This window comes from Hyalella azteca, unplaced genomic scaffold, assembly GCF_000764305.2.
Source record: "Hyalella azteca isolate HAZT.00-mixed unplaced genomic scaffold, Hazt_2.0.2 contig16394, whole genome shotgun sequence".
Lineage (NCBI taxonomy): Eukaryota > Metazoa > Arthropoda > Malacostraca > Amphipoda > Hyalellidae > Hyalella > Hyalella azteca.
In genome coordinates, this window is record NW_025946218.1 from 4,688 (window position 1) to 22,795 (window position 18,108).

The 18,108-nt window shown below is 39.1% G+C and overlaps 1 protein-coding gene across 4 annotated transcripts; it reads right to left on the reverse strand.

Moving 5' to 3' along the window:
- Positions 1–212: 212 nt before the first annotated feature.
- LOC108674723 lies at positions 213–17,394 on the reverse strand. Of its 4 annotated transcripts, XM_018162691.1 has the most exons (14): positions 17,088–17,394; positions 15,242–15,330; positions 13,900–14,024; positions 12,639–12,880; positions 12,083–12,203; positions 9,610–9,746; positions 9,242–9,360; positions 7,721–7,971; positions 6,453–6,576; positions 6,149–6,259; positions 3,773–3,951; positions 2,638–2,852; positions 2,084–2,269; positions 213–1,580 (listed from the first exon to the last, which is right to left on the reverse strand). In XM_018162691.1, exons 1-13 carry the CDS (start codon positions 17,113–17,115, stop codon positions 2,088–2,090), a joined length of 1,923 nt encoding a protein of 640 aa, XP_018018180.1. In that variant the 5' UTR covers positions 17,116–17,394; the 3' UTR covers positions 213–1,580; positions 2,084–2,087. The 4 variants fall into 4 exon arrangements, with proteins under 4 accessions (XP_018018180.1, XP_047740836.1, XP_018018181.1 ...); XM_047884880.1 differs by lacking the exon at positions 15,242–15,330; XM_018162692.1 differs by lacking the exon at positions 6,149–6,259.
- Between the last annotated feature and the right edge of the window lie 714 nt (positions 17,395–18,108).

Here is an 18,108-nt window from a genome sequence, read left to right on the forward strand (position 1 = left end):
CGAGCCTACGAGGCCCCGAGCCGACTTTTCTGGCGCTGGCACGTCTAGGACTCTGGGCAGTTGGCACAACTGTCCAGTGCCCACCCTAAACTGTGGCTGCGGAATCTTCCAAGGTCCGTCTAAGAAACCAAAGCTGACCGTTTAAAGGACACTGTAAATTTTGTTATTGATAGACTCAGTACGTCGACTCCAAGGACAAATGAAACACCACCAAAATATCCTCTTTATTTCAATACAAAAATATTCCTTTTAATAACTGCGTAAGCCTAAAAACAAATTTGGGCTAAGAAAAAAAACATCATCAACACAAGCTCTACATATACAAAAGAACTTACTCGGACACGTGAGAACTGGAGCAAAATCGCACTGCAAATAAAAATTTTATATTGCCTTTGGAAGTCATTAACCGATAGTTCAAGCAATGACGGTATAAACTTAAGCAGGACTGATGCTCAATCCATTAGATGGTAAGAACAAAATTATACTACGATTCCTCCATGCAAGGTGCAGCGAAATGAATGCGGAAAAATATTCCCTCTCTCTATTACTAACACAAAAAGAAATCGAGTTTTCAGAAACGGTACACGGACATTATGATTTTTTGCTAGAAATATTTCCATAAAGCACGATCATATTAATGGATAGGTATCAACTCCTGCAGCAGTTCAGCGAGTACAATTTTCGAACAGTAAAGCAAGTTGACTGATCACTTTAATCAGCAATTATATAGTATCATGCATAAATTCAAAATGTAACAATAATGAAAAGTTTCGTTTGATAGGAAACAACACAAACGGCAACGTCAAAGCAGTAAAATATCCGCAGAAACTTAGAGCTTATTTTTCAAGGTAGATTGATAAATTTATTTGAAACTATCTTGCTTTTGAGCATTTTGATGCTACTATGATAGAACAGCCAAAACGAACGCAGGAAATTAAAAATAAGGACCATTTGTACTATTTGAACAAAGCTAAAAAGTTCAGATCTCCAGGAAACCTTTGTAACACCATATCGCTAAGAGATTTCAACTGATCCGATAAAAAGGCAAAAAAGGAGCAAAGAATTAGGTAAAGACACATTGCCCGGTCCCTGAGAATCACTCGCGTGACCGAGATCAGTGCAGAGATCAGAGACGATCCATGATTGTGGTATAGTATAGAACCAAAGATTGCACAGCAGATAAGAAGTTATGTCTTAAAAGACAGGCCTCAATTTTGAGTCGAAGTAAAAAAAAACTCCAATGAAAACGAAACTACAAAATAATTTAACAAATCTCGAATTACATAAATCGTTCAGCGACAAGTTATAAAAAAACATCAAACAAAATTTCTCGTTATTTTAAACTGAATTTCTCCTTATACGAATACGTAGCTATAGCCTCGAAATTCTTAGCTTAACGTACCAACTAGAAAACATCTAGCAATCAAATCATTGACGCCACTTTGGCAATGGGAAGACTAGATTGCTTGGACACCGCAGAACACACCGGGTCAGCTCCACTCGTCGTCGTATCACAGAACTGCAGCACAAGCCAGGATAGGCTCAGTATTCACGACGGCCGTCGTAGAGCGTACCTTCTTCTGCAAGATATGTTTTAAGTTGTAAATTAGGGACCCGAGTTTAGGAAATTTTTTTAATAAGGATGCAATAAGAATTCAGGCTATTAGTAAAAATCCGCACATGACTGAAATTATAATATAGAAATCAAATGCTTGAAATATTAATTATTCATTGTTCACATTGAAACTAGCAACAATTCAGTGTCCATTTTCTTGCTTCTTCAGGAATTAATATTATTTCACACGAACCATTTAGTAACATCATATCTACTCATATCTACAAGTTCCGGGAAAATTTTCTTGATTCGATTGTAATTTAGTGAGATAGATTAACTTATCAGTTCAAGAGCTCAGCGTCATCCATGACTGCTTCAAAAAGAGAAGATATGATGAAATAGCTACTCACAAAATATTTATATAAGTTTAAAACTGGGCATTTCTTACGAATGCTCAAGTTCTACAGACCACGAACGTTCACATATCTTCGTCGACAAGATCATCATATAGCCAGTCGATGTCCCCACCTTATTAGTCGTGGTCGGAGCCGTCCTCAAACGATACGGTCGTGTCGTTATACCAGTCGTCGTCATCAGTGTCCGGGGCATCTTTGCCAGCCGCCTGCTGGTGGGAATCATGGCCGAAGTCCAGCCACTCGCTTTCAAAGCGACACGACCCGACGCGCTCGTAGATGTACGAGTTCATCTTGTGGTCTAAACAAAAACACATTCATGCACATCAGAACGATATAACAAATTCAAGGCCATTCAGTTGTGGTGTTAAGCCCTGAATGCAATTCATGCTTTGTAATAAATGCGAAGCTCAAAAAGCAGAAAATGTAAAGAAAAATGCACGCTTAGGTGAACCAAAGAAATTCAGAACAATGGAGCTAGTCCACACTATCTACAATATCTAACCAAGGGATGCAGAAGAAAATTCATAAAGGAACATATCAGATCAACAGCAGAGAACGTATCGCCTAAAGACTGCATCAAATGTCAATTGATCATGATTTATCCGAAGAAAGTTGAGCCAGGTAATTTGATATACTCCAGCAACAGGAAAACGTGTGGGAGCAAACCTTTAATTATTATGAGAGGATCTGCGAAGGTCACGTGGTGGGCGTAGTTGACATGCAGCACGAGGGGCTTGTCGTGGTCGAGACACAGTGAAGGGAACCTGGACCTGCTCGCGGCCAGCGCCTTGCTGCGCAGCGCAGCAAGCTCCTGTGCCGTGGCGAGATCCACGGTCACCATCGCGGCGCCGATCTCGACCAGCTGAACGTGGGCCACGAGCCTACAGGGCAACACGCATTTAGGGAGGTTACACGAGGTAACAACGCGGCTGTTACCGGCCACGTAATGCCTGTCACAGGCGGGCAACATAAAAAGAGTGTGGGGAAACAATTTAGTCGGGAACATCTTTATCAGGACACGATTAAGATACTCAAGTAGCTTGTATGAAATTAGAACGAAAAGGTACAAAAAACTACGAGAAAATGCATAAAAATCTCACAAATCTAAAAATATATAATCTACATTTCAAGAAACTTAGTGTAGTTAGGCAGAAGTTCTTCATTTATACAGGTTTTGTTGAAGACCGGAGCGTACTTTTTATTTAAGATTTTCTTATTGTTCTTTTCGATAAGCCGAACGAAATTTCTAGCTGGAGCTTGGAGATCAAAAAGTAGATTACCGAATGACATTTTATTGCAGTGCGACGTTTCGAATATATCAATAATGAATATTGATATATTCGAAACGTCGCACTGCAATAAAATGTCATTCGGTAATCTACTTTTTGATCTCCAAGCTCCAGCTAGAAATTTCGTTCGGCTTATCGAAAAGAACAATAAGAAAATCGTAAATAAAAAGTACGCTCTGGTCTTCAACCAAACCTGTATAAATTTCAAGAAACAGCAATGGACTGTGCTGGAGACGTGCATTGTGTGTGACAGATTGTTTTACGAAATAAATAGACACGATAAAATCCTTTCATCGGCCAATCAATTTCAATTCATTCTTCAAACGTTTTACTTTGAAGACAAACGTTTTATAATTCTGTGTGTACGTGCGTGGCATAGCCATAGGAATGTCCATCGATCACCCATCTCATTTGAAGGCTGAACAACGAAAAACTTGCCAGCGAAGAAGCTAACCGAATTAACTCCGGTATTCGAGTTCACACAAATATGCAAGGACCAGAGATAGACTCACAGTTTCAGCTGAGCCAGTGAGAATTTCTTGCTTTTGACAAAGACTCGCTGCAGCTTGGGCATGCGCAGGAGGCTCTTGTAGGAGTTATCGTCCAAAGTGACGGAAGGCAGCGTCAGGGACTTCATTGACATCGGTGCCACCGAAAAGTCTACAGTTAGGACTTTATTTGCAGCGTACATCTGAGGAGAAAAATAACTATTTTCAGAAGATAAAAATGAAAAACTATCAACTCGCAGCAAAACTAATTATTCAAGACTTTATGTCAAGAGCGTAATGTCTGGATGGGCATCTAAAATATTCCAATAGGAGTTGAACGAAATCAACTGTTCATCAAGCTTCGTAACGCGTGTAATAAGGAAAATTAATGCAACACCGTCTTCCTCACACGAAATCAAACTATTGCACTGGCCAAAGCGAAGCAGTGATGTTTGCGTCAAATTAATTTTCTTTATGATAAACATTGATAGGGTACCGACGAGTAAGTGAAAAATGAAAAAAAAACGTTCAATCTAATAAAACGGGCCTGAACAATTTTATAGGTACAACCATTTGTCCGCGGATTCATTGACCGCCATCAATGTTATTTGTACCTACAGGACTGATGACGGGAGTTACCAGTCTTTAAACACTGTCATCCGCTACATAATCAATCGTCAGCGTCGTTAACAACAAATAGCCTAGTAACGCAAGTTTCTAGGCCTATAAGGGCTAATGGGATTGTTCAGAATTCATCAGGTTCAAGATTTTTACACAAATGGAAGACTGAACAAGGTCGTTTAGAGCACAATTCTCCAGAGAAAAGAATGGTACGATTTTCAACATGAATGAAAGGCCTGTATTTTCAAGGCGAATACTATTTGCCTTATATGATCAATGCAATGCAAGTCCAATTACGACGGACCGACAAAAACTTCAATCTTGCCTCTAGTCGAGAGGAATTACCATTGCAGGCCGTTTCATGATAAATTTCTAATTGCGCGCACGACAAACATTGCACCCTAATCAGTTCTGAGCATATCCCCAGAACAAAAACTGTGGTCCCTTGTTACATCGCGCTGCACCTAACACGGCTTCACTTCATCGCGGGCTCTCAAGAAACGTTGATGCTAGAAATCAATCACGGATCATCGCTGGTTTGCGGGTTTCTGAGGAAGTCAATCGGCAAATTTAAATAGCCCACGGAAGTTGATCGGCAGTAATGATGTAGGGTTTCTTTAACATTTAAAGTAATGGAATTTTAAAACAATTGTATAATAAACACTGTAGTAAGCACTATCATTCAATTCGCCATCGTGGATTTCATTATCGCGGCCGGAGCAGGATCGTAACACCCGCGATAAGCGAGGGATTACTGTAATATAAAGTCCTATGAAAAAAGATTGAAGATTATGAAGCTTCCAAGCCTCAGTTATCGACGTCTGCGTGGGGACCTCATTGAAGTATACAAGTATACTCATGTTCTATACAAGGTCCCCGAAGGATTACTAGAATTTGAAACAAGAACCAACACCAGGGGCCACGGCTATAAGATATAAAAACTGCGCTGCAACTTCTCCACGCGACAAAATTTCTTCTCGCTTCGAATCACCGACATGTGGAACAGCCTCCCCGATGACATCGTTGGCGCTCCAAGTATGAACACGTTCAAGAACAGACTAGATAAAGCTATGGAAAAATATATGTTCAGATTTGAAATGCCTAGCACCTTATCGAACCCGGTGGAAGTCTAGTAGCTACTTCAAACTATCGTCAGTCATGAAAAGATCAGGTCAAATGATCTTCTGTGAACAAGGCACGGAAAGGAAAAGAATCGACGACAGGCCACATCAGACCTACACTTAAGCGCCGAGACCACTATGTTATGTTATAAATTAATAGTTCATGCTATCCAAAGATAGTTGCTATGTCCCATGTACACTGTATCATTCCAAAATCATAGGGAAACTAACTTGCATACAAAGATGTTCTCAGGACTTATTCACACGTCCTCGATCGAGGATATGCTTAATTGTTAATATTGAAATTCCCTAAAAAAGGTCCGATTTAAAAATTCCGTCCCAAGGAAATGGTGTACAAGCTTATGGAATTGTAATAGTGATGTTGAGCAGTTAGCAGCCCCTGCCTCTAAACCTTGAAAACTATTGGTTTACACAAGGAAGAGTTTTTCATATATCACATAAAAACATAACAAGAATATAAAATTTTGAACACGTTCACATTTAAAAGAAATCTGAGTGACAAACCATGAAGTTGAGAACTCTGAAATCTTCAACGGCAGTGAATATAGTCAAAAGAAAATATCAACAAGGTTTCCAAATGAAGGGGCTACAACTCAGTTCATTGGCAATTTCAGTCCCACTTGCACTCGCAACTCACGTCATAAACTTTTCTTGTCGAAAACTCGATGTAGAGATCCTCGACGTCAGGCAGTGCGCTTTTGAGAAGAACCTTAATTTTATCCTCGTCACAAGCAATAAAATGTAGCACCTGCGACAACAAAAAGCCGTTTTGCCACTCAAATGAAACATAAAAAGGATAAACTATCAATGACATCACAAAAATAGTTGATCAGGATTCGGGATTTTGACTAATCAAACAAATCTTTGTACACACTATCAGATAGTAGTCTTGCCCAGAGTCTCTGACAATGAATGCTCGCAATCTTGCAACAATTTCCTACCTTCAAGTTATTGAATGTCTTGAAATTGGGAGGCCCACAATACCAGTAGCAATCAAGCTGGAGTTGGGTCAGCGCAGGACACTTGCATGACATTGAGAAAAGAGTTTCCCCCAGCCACAATTCCCTGCGCGCCAAGCACAGCAAACACCACATGTAAAATTAATTGACTTAATTCAAGAAGTTAAACAAGTAATATCCCTGAACTTCGCATAGAAGTCTCATTCTTATTGAATGCAACTCAGATATTTGCTTGTGATGATCACAAATGCACGTCAATTGTCATTCACGTCAATGGCACGTCATTCAAATAATTTTTGTGACGATTTACCCACGAGAATTAAATGCATGATCTAACTTTACTCAACTTCAAGCAAGGGACAATTAAGGAAACATGAACTAATACGTATATACAAAAAGTCTTTTCAAGACAATTTAGAAATGATGCTCGCACACACATTTCTTCTATTCATTACTGCAATGATATTAAAATTAAAAAAAAATTTGCCTCATTTCATAAATCAAACCCATCATGACAATCAAACCCATACAAGGTTCAAGAAGGAGTCCTAGAACTTGAAACTAGAACCAACACAAGAAGCCAAGGTTATAAACTTAAAAGACTGCGTTGTATCACATCCATGCGACAACATTTCTTCTCGCTTCGAGTCACCGACATGTGGAACAGCCTCCCTGATGACATAGTTGACGCTCCGAGCATGAACGCCTTTAAGAACAGACTAGACGAAGCTATGCAGGAGCATATGGTCGTTCTTGAAATGCCTAGTAACTTACGGACCTGGTAATAAGTCCAGTTGTTATCTCAAATAATCGTCACTCGTCAGTTATGAAAAGATCTGGTCATAAGGCCAGTTTTTAGATCTCCTGTGAATCAAGTAAATCAAGTCACGAAAAGTACAGGAATCAGCAACAGGTCATGGGCCTATTTCTTCAGTGCCGACACTTCTATTGAATTCTATTCTATGAGATACATTAAAATTTGTTGTCAGAGAACCTGCCATTGTATGCATAAAACGAGAATACATCTAATTAAAGATAGAGCTTCCTTTCAGATCAAATTTGCTCTAGATATTCAACCTATCGGTAATATAATTCAGTTTAGACAGAGAGCTTGATCATCATCCGAGTCGCTCATAAAGAGCATCAACAATTGAAATTTCATCCATGTCAACCGCTAGTTACGTTCCTCTTACCTGTTTTTCCTTCAGTCCGCTTCTACTGAAACCTGTTACCCGACATTTGACTCTTACATCGGTGGAAGCGAGCAGTGGTTGAACAAGCGTAATGTCGTGAGGCTAGAGTTGAAAGGGAAGTCTGGAAAGCTTTCGTTTGATCCCAAGTTCGATAACAATTCAACGCTGCGGATCGAGAGCTCTCTCAGAGGAGCTTGCAACTTCCGTAGATGAGCGAAGTTGAGATGCGTCAATCTGCCCAGCCACAACACCTCAAGGCATTTGCATTGCCTTAAGTCTCGCAATAATTCGTCAGCGTTGAATGTGCCCTGTAAGAGTATTCATTCATTAATTGACGATCCGAAGAGTCGCAAGCAAATTTTTCCTATTCTTCATATTGAACGAGTGAATTTTTTTCAGCTATTAGAACAATTTTCATCCATTAAATGGTGCAGAAGTTTATATCATAAAAAGAGACACATAAATAACTTTCCTCAAGCAGAAGTCCAAACTGTCAGCAGATCTACTTAAAAACAACACTTGAGAAACAAATTTTTTCAAGCAGATCAACACAAAGTAAAGAAATACTGAGCAAATTGCTAAGAGATAGAATACGCAGGTTATATTAAAGAGAACGCAAATAAAATACCACAGTAAAATTTAGTTAGTTAAGTGGCCAAATATTTACTAGCGCTTCAGCTATCTCGCACGGAAAGTCAAGATGAACATCACCAACGAGGTGGAAGGTCTCAGTTATCGAAAGTTTCTTAAGGGGACCGGCTACCCTAAAATTTTCAATTTTGGCGTTTTTCGGTTTTTGTGCTTATCTGAAAGCTGGAATTCTGCTCTTTCCAATGGTACCACTGCCATAAGATTTTCTAAAGTACCCCTTTTTAGCCGTTTTCTTTGAATTTCACGTTTTCTATCAATTTTTTTGAAAAATTCATAGAAGCAAAATGTTCTTATTTTTACATTTTACGTATGTATGTGAAGTTTCATGATGATCGGATAATAACTGTAGAAGTTTTTCCGGAGGCCGGTCCCCTTAAATCAGAAAATCATTCATCCCCAACAAGGGGCGGAAGGTCTGAAATGTCCAGCCCGCTGAAGCTGGCTCGAACGAAGCAGCGTTAGCATCTCAACTAAGCAACAGAAACTAAGACACTCGAGCAAGAGGTTGCTTACATGGGACGTCAGCCGCCCATAAGAGAGAGACAGAGAAGTGAAATGTAAGGAATCCTACCTACATAATAACTCAACCTTAACCCCCTTAACCTCAGCGTTGGGGCGCTCACGAAGAATACCCTTAGGAGCGCGAAATCCCATAGGACTTCTGACGAGCACAGACACACGTTAGCAGTCCCCCCTGAGGGGCCACGTTATGGAGAGTTCATCATCAAGACAAGAACTACGTATACGTATATAGGTCAATATTTTCCGACACTGCACACCTGTTATGACTAAAACCTTGAGATATATAGGTGCAGACAACGGTATAGGTGCTAACACTAGTTGCAGGACACCAAGCATGATACAAAGGTGAGGTCAATGCACTATTGCTAGGACCCAGCATTGACAACTCTGCCATTTGAGCCTCACTTCAAGACAGAAAGTCCTGAGTTTCGAGCAGCGCGAGAAGATGGTCTTCATGGAGGTGTAGTGCTTCCTCTTGTACGAGAACAGCACGCATAAATCATCTAAGTTCACAGCAAGTCGACCTAAAATTGAAAAATGTCAGCATATTCAGTTATTTGGACAGGCTCAGCAGTCGTTCACAATCTCAACTAGACTGTTAGAAACGTAAATTATCCTGTCTTTATTAGGATGAGACAATCGAATTGAGTACCATGAATTGCATTAAAAAAGAATCTAAAGTTTAGTGGTGGTTTTGTAACTGACATTTTAAACTAAATATTGTAGTTTATGGATCTGATTTGGAAGAAGCAGGGACAAATTTAACTGCTTACCTATAGCAGCAAATACGTTGACATCAAAGATGCACCGATACTCGTCGAGTCTGAGAGTGGTGAGGTGGTTTGCGTTCATGATGAGCATCTTGTAGGTGCACAGCTTGATGTCCTGCGTGCGCTGGGCCGGCGACTTGCTGGAATGCAAAACAAACGTGGCTATGCCAACACACATTATTATTACAACACATTGCAACATAAGTGTCAAGCAAACATATGGGAGAAAGAGTGGATGAAATATCCTACTACAAGTACACTTAAGTCCAAACCTTGCATTACTTATAGAACAGATGAGAACAAATCAAGGAAAAAATTATATTAATTAATATCAATAGTAGATGCAATTCATGAAATAGTAGTGATAGAATATTTAAAAAGGGCTTCAGTTATTAAGCTATTTCACACAAGAATTCGAAAATAAAGCAGTTATTATTGCAAATTTTACAAATCGTTCATAAACCCACATGAAGTGGGAGGTCGTAAGTGGCCTGGCCGCAAAAGCTGGCAAAAAGAAGCAGAGTTAGCATATCAAAGTGAAAAAATATGAAGGGACAGGTGAGCAGAAACAGAAACCAAGACACTCGTACAAGAGGCCGCTCACACGGGACGTCGGCCTTCCGCACGTGAGAGATAGAGAAATGTTAGTGATCCTGTACATGTTATGAAAATGTAGCGGATCTCGCTACATAGCACTAATATTATGCATAACATATCTCTAATTTTTATGTTTCTCATACTAACATAATAGAACTAATTTTTATGTTTCTCATACTAACATAATAGAACTAATTTTTAGGTTTCTTATACTAACATTAATATTAACACTTACAATACACATTTAGAGTTGTACATTTTAAATCATATTAAATAATTATAACATCATCACGAGAGTTTCGGAGAAAGCAGCTCAGTCGATGGCAACAGCTCTAGCCCTTTTTCACTGGTTCTTTTATAGCCTCTCAAAATCCTAACGCTTTGTTTGCCTCCTGACTTTGAGTCGTCAACATCTCTCACGTAAGCTCCGTAACTTAGAAATTATTCTGCCGTAGAATAGCTCTCATTCAATGTGTTAAGTATAAGAGTAAAGTTAGTTCCGAAGTCGGAGTCATTGCAAGTGAATAAATTAAATTAACGTATTAAATTAACATATTTTCATGCCATAAATATAGCTCACGTGGCTTTAGCTCATTTGTGAGATGGTGTCGTAAAATGTGAATAGCGTATTAACAAAGGCCTTATTTCGCAGCTCTACATGATCTGTTTCCTGCAACGCATAAAATCAAGATCACGCGAAATCTCCCGCCTGACGTCATCTCAGTCAGCAAATCTAATTATCCCGGCCAGCATCTGGGTCAGCTTCGAGTCTTCGACATCGGCGTCACACGCTTGACTTCCCGCCAACTCGCAGGCCGCCATCTTGCCACGCCTCAAGCCAACTCAGTCTACCGACGCTCATCCGTGAATATTCAGTGAACTTTGCTGTGAAGTGTGATATACCTACTCAATTAACTCTCATTCTGATAGTCAGTGAATTCTCGCTGTGAACTTAATTAGTCAACCAACTCAGTGAATTCTCGCTGTGAACTTAATCAGTTAATCAACTCAGTAAATTCTTGCCGTGTACCTATTACGTTGACTAATATCATGTGAACTCAGAGAACTTTCGCTAGAGACACTCTGTGAGCTATAGGCACAACGAGCACGTCCAGTAAAGTATATAGTGTGTGAGCTTTCTACGCGCTCGCTCAGTTAACTTCGTCAACCTCACAATGTGCATCGAATAACCTCCCCAACGTCTCGCCGCTCAACCACGTGTATATCAACGCAACAACCCAACAACGGTGGCCCGTGGACCCGCATCAACCTCCTGCATCAAAACGAGCAGGTCACGTGAGCTGAGCTAATAAATAACCTAACAATTTATTGTGTGTTCATTTCTCCCAACCAAATTCGTCCTGTCGATCTCTATGCTTCTGTCCGTGCCTTGGTGAATAATTCAAGTTAACTAGCTAGGCCGGTCAATTCTCTGATTGGAGTTTATAACTGAATGTGGAGTGGTAAATGAAAACCCCCACAACAACCCCACAACTGAGAGCTACAGTCATATATCGCAAGCTCTGTGGTGGTCACCCAGGATCAAGGCAACTAGAAAGGTGAAATCCAACGAGGTCACTGGTCATTTGGACCAGTGCCTTCACTGGTCCAAATCCAATAGGACCAGTGAAGGCACATGTCAGAAGTCCAATCTGAAGTCTGTCATCATGAAACAACAAAATTCCTCCCATGTAGGGGGCAGACATGTCAGAACACCATCCCTTCTCGTAGTGGCAGTCTTGTCAGAACACCATCCCTTACTTGTGGTGCCAGTCATATCACAACACAATCACTTGCATGTAGTGACAGTCATCCCATAATGGTACAATGACTTCCCGCAGCACTATCATTTCCATGTAAGGATAGCCAGCCAACCCACATGCGGCATTTGGAGAGGTTGTAGCAAGCACTTCGCCAGACGCAGTGCTTGCTATCAGTGAAGTCTATGATGTTCTTCTGGCCCAGCTCGCTGTAAACCAGCGACTGAAAGCGTCGACACACTGCAAGATTGTAATAGATTATTTTTATTAAAATGTCGAGCACTGATTATTATATAATAACTTGCTCCTTCCTGTTTAGCTGTCGGAAGTCTAGAGAAAACTAGAGTCAGATAGAAAGCAGGTGAAAACTATTATTGTTCGATAGATTGTAGTACTGTAAAGAGAAATGCTAACACCATAAAAAAAGCCAACAGAAAAAAAACAGTAAAAATTCGTAGTAGATACATCTGACTGCAGAATTTAAAATATTTTGCTCCTGGTTCTCTTTATTATTGTTTATCGAAATTTACTTATTCTATAATAATGTATGATGTAAAACAGTCTTCCCTTGATAGCATCTCTAAGTAACTCACGTAATAACAATTAAATGGATCGATTAAAATGGCTGCTGAGAAATAGCCTGAGCTGAGCAGGTATTACATTCACACAACATACCTGCTTCAAGATTCAGTTTCTCAACAACATTCAAATATTTCATAATATGGAACAAGACGTCATCATGGAGGACATGAAGTGTAGGCTGTCCACTGCTGGCAGGGCTCAGGTCAAAGTCTTCACTGGACAGCTTATGTGGCTTGTAGTGCTTTGAGGCAGGTCGTGATGCGTCCGAGTCATGAGATTGCCTTACAAATGCTTTCCGCTTCCCAAAGTACATTGCATCACGATCACTCAAAATTCTGAAAAAAACGAGTATTTGCAATAAACTTTGAATTGAAAGAATTTTTTATCAAGTAAAATGAAGAAAATGTTTCCCAGTAATGTTTTCAATGCCATCTTGAAACATAACTTTACCTCCTTGTAATTCGTGTCTTAGGAATCAATACAAGGAATCCCATAGCTTCCAGAATAGAACTATTTCTTACTTGAACTTATTTTTTATCAATCTCATAATTTACCTAGGCACCTTCTATAATTTTGTTGTTTGTAATTTTCAGAAGTGGCTGAGAGAAGCCAATAACTGAAATGCGGGTTGCTAACTTGCTAGTAGAACAAGTAACAATAAAAGGTCAGCCAAATGCAGTATAAGTCATTAAGGCAAGGCAAATGTGTAGTTACACTCCAATGTATTGATAAATGTAATAGGAAGAGCAAGGTAAGGTGCTAAATACAATAATTCAAGTGAAAAGGCAGGTTTTAATCCAGCAAGTAATGTGGCAGTAAGGCCAGCAATGAAGCCAATGAAAATTGAGGTGCAAATAAAGGGCCTTAGAGGTAAACTGATCAAAAAAAGTAACAAAACGTTCATTAATATGATTTTGGTACCTTTAATTAACATCCATGCATTTGGAAGTTTACTGAAAATAACAGCAAGTTATTTTCATATATTTTCTTCCAGGAAAACCACTACTGGTGTGGACCTAATCTAAAGTCTTCCCACACTAATAGGGAAAAACTTCTTATATTGTAACAAATTTCTCAAACCTTATCATTGATGTTTAGAATTATGGCACAATTAAAAAAGCATTACTTTCAAATCCAAGCTAGATCAACTAGTAATGGCATCAGAAACGTAATGGTGAAAACTTGTCCAGCATAAAGAATAGAATTAATACTTTGAGGCCATACCTTTATCAGCAGACCAGAATATGACACCAATGTTTTAGCAGGACAGGCAGGTCAGTCGGGAATTGCTGTAGTTGCTCACAACAACATCACAAATACTACACAATATGTTCATTGGGCTTTCTCAACTCACAAATCACTTTTGTGCCAGCTGGGGGGAACAATGATGGCTGAGGTAGACTTCTTGCCAGGTTTCCCCTTCAGGGTGATGCAGTCTTGTGTAATACAAAACTTCTCAGCTATCACATCTTTAGTGACCTGATATTCAAATTCAAATGATAATCAAATGATTAAAGTTCAAGGAAAAAACATTGGTGAAAACATTGTAATGCTCTAAAAAACTAATTGACATTTTTTTACAGTACTAGCTGTGATAGTAGATGAAAAAATAAGTTGCATTTGTTGATGTATGAAAAACAATCCAATAATGAACTTCCAGTTGAATAATACTTAACATAGTTAGTTAAAGGTAAGTCAGACATAGACATTGTCACAAAATACTATGGTCATGAACACAAATTAATTGAGTGCCAACTCAATTATTTATAGACAAAAGTCATTAGGCCCCAAAATATTTTTAGATGATATCTGAAGAGAAAATCACATTTTGACAATTTTTCTGCAAAATCTTATCATTTCTGATAAACTTGAAATTGCCAAACAAATGATTGTCAACTACAGCTACAATAGACTTTTTTGGAATGCTTATTGTGTGCTCCAACATAGGTAGTATTGTTAGCTGCAACATTTCAAAAAGAACACTCTGAGGCAAACTATTTATAAATGCAAGAAAGACATGCAAGAAAGTTTGCATCTGGCAGTGGTCGAGGACGCACGTAGTGTTTGCGGGTCCCAACTTTCTCACTTTTTACTATGCCGGTTTGACTTATTTCGCGAATTTTGTACCGAAACGATGTGCGAATAGTGAGAAAAACGGCTAGTACAAGTGTTTTATTCCCGACAAATTCTAGTGCGTGAAACGAGGGCAAGTTTTTGAAATCCTTGGCGACTGCCGGTAACCCGAGAACAATCGCTGCCTTGACTGCGCTCAGGCCTCGCCTTCCTATACCCTCCCCACCCTCTTGGCCCCTACACCTCCCCCTCTCCACCCGCCCCCTCTCCACCCATAGTAGCTTCTTCAAACTATCGCCAGTCATGAAAAGATCCGGTCAAATGACACGAGTTTAGATTCTATGAACAAGGCACGAAATGGAAAAGAATCGGCGACAGGCCACATCAGGCCTACACTTCAGAGCCGACATCACTATGTTATGTTATGTTATGATTGATTACAAGAACAATACAAGCATGATCAATAAAATGCTTCAACTATGGCTATAAAAATTCAATTGCACAATGTTTTGATATAAACAATACAATTGAAGAAGATAAACTGATTACTGGTTAAAATGGAGTTAGGCCGATACAGACTGGCAGGAGGCTGTATCAGCATGAAGATTTAAGAGTTAACTTACCAATGGAGGTAAATTCACTGCATATAAGGTCAAGGGTGCAATTTTTAGCACGAGTTCTGGAAATTTATAACCCCGAAGTCTCATTTGACCTGCTCAATGAGGGAATGAATTAATTGATAGCTAATTCATGGGAGAATTGAGATGAGCCAACTAACTTTTTTGTGGCTTCATATATAACAATAATTAATTATATTCTCAAGAATTTAAAAGCAAAGAAAATGCCTGAAAATTCACCATGTCTTAGGAATGAAAACATTTTGGAGTTCAACTCCATCATCAGTTCAAAAGCCTATAAAACAAGCAGAATCAATTAGAAAACTAAAATTTACATTGAAGATGAAACCTAAATTGGCAAAAGAAAAAACAAATACACATGATGTGACAGACCTATCTATTTACCGTTTTAAGGGGATAGGAGCTGAAGGCCGCATTTAAACTAGGTTTCAGTTTGAAAGTATACAGAGGTTCTAAAATTTCTATGTCAGACACACCGGTTGTGAAAGCTAGAACCCTAAAATCATAAAATCACTATCAGAGACTGGAACACTGCAGTGCTTGGCATGGACACGCACAGCTGAATGAGGATGATGTGCAAGTATGGTAATGTTCAATGCACATTCTCCTCATTGCAGCTATAGACAGTAGCACGCTGAAGGTCAAAACCATCAAGAACAGGGGAGTGCTGTTCTTCAATTTTGTAACTATCATTTTGACCTATATGAATGTCGCTACAATGCTGGCGCTGTGACCTTATTCTTTGAGATGAGACAGGAATTAAAATTAGTTTTAGGATATCTATGCAACAGACTACATTAATTAAGATGCCTACATTGAAGTTATTTTAAAATCACAAAAGTTAGGTTTAAGAATAAAAGAGGTTTGAAGGCTTTCCTTCAAACCAAAAAGAACAATTATCTGGATAAGGAATGGAGTTTTATGAATAAAGGAGAATATAATTTAGGTTTTATTACATCAACATAAGAAGATATTAAATTGTGCTAATAACTTTTTCACCACAAAACATTATTGGTTTGATTTCATGATAAATAAAAACCTGTATTTTATAAAATGAAACTAAATGAAAACGGTCAGGTTTAATTTTTTTGCGCTAATCATCAATTACAAAATTCATTGCCATTTCAAAGTACTGTAGTATTATGGTACATAGCCCGTTCTGCATCTGCAATGCATAAAATGCAGATTCTAATTTCTCATCCCTAATCAGGCTAATCAGACTCAGAGTAGTGGCCATGTGAATAAACAATTGCCAAACATTTGCTATGTTCAGTACTCCACCAGGTGTAACAAAGAACCTGCATGAAGTATTTTATGGCACCACTAAGAAAATCAAATTGAAAACAGTGGCTAAAATCAATTTGATATCAAAACATAATTAAATTATTGAAGATATGAAAGCAAATGCATGATTGTAGTAGTTGTAAACGAATAAATTTGCAACTATGGAGTATGGAACACAACTTGTGAACCATTATTTCATTTAAAAAAGGTATATATACCGGTAGTTACAAAACGTGAACTGAATATAAATTTTTGAACACTGCTAAAAATGGGTGGGCCAAGATTCTGGATTGCCACTATCTTTAAAAGACATTTAGGATGCCACCATGGCATTCTAAATGGGCATGGTCCATGCCCATCCCTTACCCTTTTCTTTTTACCCTGTTTGACACTTGAACGTAGAACCGATTACTATAGTACTCTTTTATAGTACTCTAGTACGGTATAAAATTTCATTCCTTAAAATAATTTAACATATATTACATTGCAAATTAGTTTCATTTCTGCATTGCTAAGTGCTAATAACTTAGGAAGTAGGAAAACTTACCTCTTTCTTTATTCTTATCCTGTTCCATTTCATATGCTTTTATTTATTGCAAAGCTCAGTCAAAAGCACCAACAAAGTAACAAACTAGAACGAAAGTGAGTAATGGAAGAAAGTGTCAGGAAAGGAGCTGGTGCTTTTCAATTATGAATTTTTGGTAGTCAGTACTCAATTTTCTTGTGTTAAGCTAAAAAGTAGCTATTTTCTATCATCAAAGGTGACACTGGGTCCAAGGCTGTCAGCTGCCCTAAATAAATGGCTTAATCTACTAAAAGGTTGACTGGTTGAGAGTTCTCAATAGGATTTTCCTGAAAAAATGGCAAGTATGAAGTAAAGCAAATGAAAAATATTAACAAGAATAATAGCAGAAATATAAAAATTAATGGCATTAGCTTTTAAAATCAAATTGTTGGAATGTCCGTTTGACCATTAGCAGAGCGGGAGCACGGCTGGTCGGCTGTGCACCTGTCAAACCTTATATAGTTCTTCTTTTTCTTATTAAATCAAAGTTTATGGGGGCCTCTGAAGACTAGTTCAATGCAGCCCCATGACATGACAGTTCAAGGAAATTAAGGAATTTTATTTTCAGCTACAAATTTAGGCATTATGAAGAGTTGTCCAATGTTTCTTGACAGCTGAATGACTACAGAATGGTGCCACCAGAGTGTAGACTACACCGGGATGGAGAATCCCACTCCAGGGCAGAGTCCCAATCCAGGGCAGAGACTCCCACTCCAGGGCAGAGACTCCCACTCCAGGGCAGAGAGTCCCACTCTAGGGCAGAGTCCCACTCCAGGCCCAGGGCAGAGAGTCCCACTCCAGGGCAAAGAGTCCCAGTGTCCCACTCCACTGACTCCAGGGCAGAGAGTCCCACACCAGAGCAGAGAGTCCCACACCAGAGCAGAGAGTCCCACACCAGAGCAGAGAGTCCCACACCAGAGCAGAGAGTCATACACCAGAGCAGAGAGTCCCTCACCAGAGCAGAGAGTCCCACTCCAGGGCAGAGAGTCCCACTCCAGAGCAG